This window comes from Opisthorchis viverrini (genome assembly GCF_000715545.1).
Source record: "Opisthorchis viverrini unplaced genomic scaffold opera_v5_45, whole genome shotgun sequence".
NCBI classification, from domain to species: domain Eukaryota; kingdom Metazoa; phylum Platyhelminthes; class Trematoda; order Opisthorchiida; family Opisthorchiidae; genus Opisthorchis; species Opisthorchis viverrini.
The window spans coordinates 1,208,010-1,212,299 of NW_008751701.1; the positions used below are offsets into that span (position 1 = coordinate 1,208,010).

Consider the following 4,290-nt stretch of genomic DNA (forward strand, 5'->3'; position numbering starts at 1 on the left):
GAGGTCGGGTTCGAACCACGGACCTTCCGTCAGTAAATTCGCGCTCCAACCACTTGGGCCATCTCGCTCCAGGGACTACCATAGGCACATTTCGGTTGTCTACCCTGGCGATCCTCAAATGAGTCCATTGAAACTCCCTAGTGTATCAACGCCCCCCCCTGTGGGCAGACTGCCTGTCAGCAGCACAACTCATGAGCGGTCCCTTCAGAGAGAGGCTGGAGGGATATGTCCAAACTTTTGGGTTTCATTAATGTCCAGGTCGTAGAAATCATTGGATGGATTGGAAAAAACGTTTGTTGAAATATGCCACCTGAGTCTGCGGTGACTGCCCGAAATCCCAGAGTATGACACCTACAGAGAGGAACGGACATCAAATTAATAGCCCATGCAAAAAGGTGAGTGACCCTTACCTGAAGATCCCGTAAAATCTGCGCCCGCACGGCCGTTTTTATGTCCAACTCAAATGTCTTCCTGGCCATAAGAATGCCGGTAGCCTTGTGTTGAGTTTTCGACACAACCCCACCACTGCCACGTCCTAGTTCACTCAACCAAATGATATCTTCGGTGGTAATATCCAGTCCAGGGCGGCGTCTAGCTGAATTCACAGAGCCGCCTAACTGGAGTCCATCGAGCGAAGGTCGAGCAAACCCGTTGACCGGCGAGGCAGTTGATCGTACTGGAAGTTTGTTGATTCGTCGGTACAGATCGGAATCCTCTTCTAGAAGCACACTGGAATCGAGGAGAATGGAAGAAAAATTACTGCAATAGCCCGGAGATTGACTACTCCTGGGGAACAAAGGTGACAACAAAGTGAAGAATGAACATCGGAACCAAGCAGAAACACGCAGGTTCATCTCGCGAGATGGCCCAATTGGTTATAGCGCGAATTTACTGACCGGAAGGTCCGTGGTTCGAACCCGACCTCTGCCTCTCGACTTCCCTTGTCTAGGCTTGGGCAGCCTGGCAGTATCCTCGTGCTTCCTCCGGGTGGCATGGCAGTTATGCACCGAAAGGGTGTTACAGCTAATGGCTACTTAATCAGTGGCAGGTCCGTTCGCTTAAGCCAATGTACATCTTTCCAAGTCAATAACCCATCGCAAGCAACCAAGACTTGGTCTCATTGATACTGATAGGACTTCTCATCTCTCTGCTCAACTTGGTGTTTATTTTGCAAACATTTCATGTTTCTCGGATGAATATCGATGCAGTTTTGTCGAATATTTGTACCTTGTTCATTATTATCATCTAGCGATAACCCTCGGACTAAGTGATTTCTGCTCACCGCAACAGCAGGAAGGTGTTTTGGGATTGCAGTTCATCACAGGTGATAGATGTTGATAGACACCGTATGAAGTACGGACTCGAGAGAGCTCGGTGGATGGCAAGCAAACTTACTGCCCGAAAGTCAAAATCCCAACATCTCGACTAGTCCTGACCAGGCTTCCGCAAACTAACGGCCCTCGTGATTCCACCGAGTGGCAGCTAGGAACCGAAAGAATTAGGGTTATTAAGTAGCGTGATGTACTACTCATGTACTAACCCCAAAAGGTCGCGGGTCCGAATCTCCTTGAAGATTCATCAAGTGCTCGTGGCTGGTGAATCGTAACAAGGACGAAACATCCGGAGGCTGCTCTTCGGCCTTTCGGAATCAACGACTGGATGCTTATAGGCCTCATCATTATTTAACAGATATGCTACCATTCATATGCCAGAATCTCAAAGGCCCGAACCACGTTTGCCCATTCGCGTTACTTTTGGCGCCAAAAAGGCGTATCACCGCGCGTATCAAGGGTCGTGTGTACCAGACTACAGTAGGGGGCGTATTGTTGCAAAACATGCCCCCTGCGGATAGATGGTGCGAGGCGTTTTCAGGTTTTCAGAAGTGTTGCTAGTGTCGGGTGGCGTCAACGAATTGGTGACAAGGTGATTGGGAACAGGTATGCGGTTGCCAAGCGTTAGCTCGATCATGTGCTACGCTAAACCACCTATAGAGACAAGTGTTGTTCCCCGTGCTTCCTCCCGAATGGCGCAAACCGCGAGGTCGACAACGTATGACTTGTCGGAAGAGTATGGAAGAGATTACGAAGAGTTTTGGTGCGGTCCGGCTTCTAAGATGAGGTCCCTGAGACCCCTTCTGTGCTTTATCATATATATATATATATATATATATATATATACATATATATGTCTCAGCTGTAACGCCTCCTGGTGCCTAGCAGCCATGCTACTTGAAGGAAGCACGAGAACTAGGATACTGCCAGGTTGTCCAAGTCTAGATAGGGGAAGTTGAGGTCGGGTTCGAACCACGGACCTTCCGGTCAGTAAATTCTCGATCTAACCACTTCAGCCATCTCGCCCCTCTGTGCTTCATCTCTTCAAAATGGATATCAATTTACGGTAAATGATTAGTGAATGCCTTTCGGTTTACAGAATTGAAAACTATCCCAAAATGTAGGGTGCCCTCTGTCCGCACATTACTGTGAATTTCGGTCAACCGAGAGGTTGTAGGAATAATCGGGACCGCAAGGGACTCGACCTCTAGCGTGGGGATGGATCTTCCTGTGAGCTTTGTGAACTCTACTCACATAGGTACGATAATCTCAAATGTGGTGGAGCAGCGGATATCGGTCAAGTCTTTTTGTGATGCTCTAGGGGAATACTACTTACAAAGATGAAGGAAATGGTCCAGAAAAAATATGAAACAAGGTGCGTGGAGCACCAAAGTCATTCCGAGAGTAGTCTCAAAATCAGATCAAAATACCGACTGGTGCAGCTGTTTTGACCGACGAATAGAACAACATATCGGTCCCAGATTGGTTCAGCATCAGTTACAAACAAGGTACACAAACGAAGACTTACGTGGAACTGAGGCTCGTGGGCGGAGAACCGCAAAGCTCAAATGGTGTGGTCCTTGTGGTTGGCAGTGCCTTGAAAAAAGACAGAAACCGTAAAGTAGGGATAAAACTGGGCACCAATTTGTAACAAATTTAATCGGTGATGATCAGTGCTCTATAGAAATTTCAAGCCGACTGTTAGGCGGAATTCCACACGGATCCCTCTTAACCACTCGCACTCGGGTGCTGCTACGGCCGAGAAGTCCATCCCACGCAAGATTGGCCGAGAATTCGGGACGCTTGCCTGTCCGGCATCAACTCGAGATCTGATTGGTCGAAAGTCTGGGCCCAACAGCCAATAATGACCCAGTATTGCATCCAGAACGCGTCGGAAATTCCAGAAAGCTATAACCGCCCACGCTATATACACGAAGCGCTGTACAACTGTTCCTGACCTCGTTTTGGGCGTTAATATACCTTGTGCACCCTAGGTGGTTGTTTTTGACGTGAACGCTAGCTTGGGAGGCTCAGACCGAGAATTAGGCTGAGAAAAATACCGTTGCTACAGCTTTGTAGCAGCACTTTACACCTCGCGAGTGCGAGGTGTGCACCAAACCATGCGGCAAAGTCATCCAGGTGTTTCTGTACCCATACACTAGAGTTCGGAGCTGTGACACTCCTGTGCAACCACTTGATAGTAACACGCAGTGTGGCTGCCTGGTTCTATTCCGCCCACAGAAACTTTAATGAACTGAAACTGACCGAACCAGCACCATAGACAGCCTACCAAACTCGACTTGATGAAGTGAAGTGATACTCTTGGCAAAATTAAAAAAAAAACAATCCTAAAGTACATACCTTGCCATCCTGCAACTTCTCAGGATCGATCGTGATTACGGACTCCATTGTCCGTAAGTACACATGGACCGTGCTACCGGAATATGAGTCCAAGGCTGTAAAGTACATTAAAAGAGGGGATGAGTAGCAATCGACTATTGCAGATCATCATCAGCGACATGTCAGTGTTGTTCAGCTGTAACACCCTCCCGGTGACTAGCTGCGATGCCAGCCGAGTCATCAGCGATCAGTGTTGTTCAGCTGTAACACCCTCCCGGTGACTAGCTGCGATGCCAGCCGAGGGAAGCACGAGGGCTGAGATACTACCTACCAGCCCAAGCCTAGACAGGGGAAGTCGAGAAGCAGAGGTCGGGTTGGAACCATGGATCTTCCGGTCGGCAAATTCGTGCCCCAACCACCGAACCGTCTCGCGCCCTCAATGGCACTCAAGCATCTAAGCTGTCACGACCAACGCGTGACTTTCTCTCCTTGTACCTACGCACCAATTATATTAGCTATCGCCCCCAATGTGTAGCTACCTGTCCAACATCCACAAATCATCGGCGAACTAAAATGTGGCAATTACAACCACTGTACGGCAAGTACGCAGTTTTTACAG

General features: G+C 48.6%; 1 protein-coding gene across 1 annotated transcript in view; it reads right to left on the reverse strand.

Moving 5' to 3' along the window:
* The window catches only part of T265_13201 (hypothetical protein), a gene marked incomplete at both ends in the record, with an annotated part of 31,228 nt that overhangs the window by 13,020 nt on the left and 13,918 nt on the right, over positions 1 to 4,290 (reverse strand). The window contains 3 exons of the mRNA XM_009167718.1: positions 356 to 786; positions 2,860 to 2,927; positions 3,693 to 3,787. Of these exons, the coding sequence (XP_009165982.1) occupies positions 356 to 786; positions 2,860 to 2,927; positions 3,693 to 3,787 (594 nt within the window). The remainder of the gene's footprint in view (positions 1 to 355; positions 787 to 2,859; positions 2,928 to 3,692; positions 3,788 to 4,290) is intronic.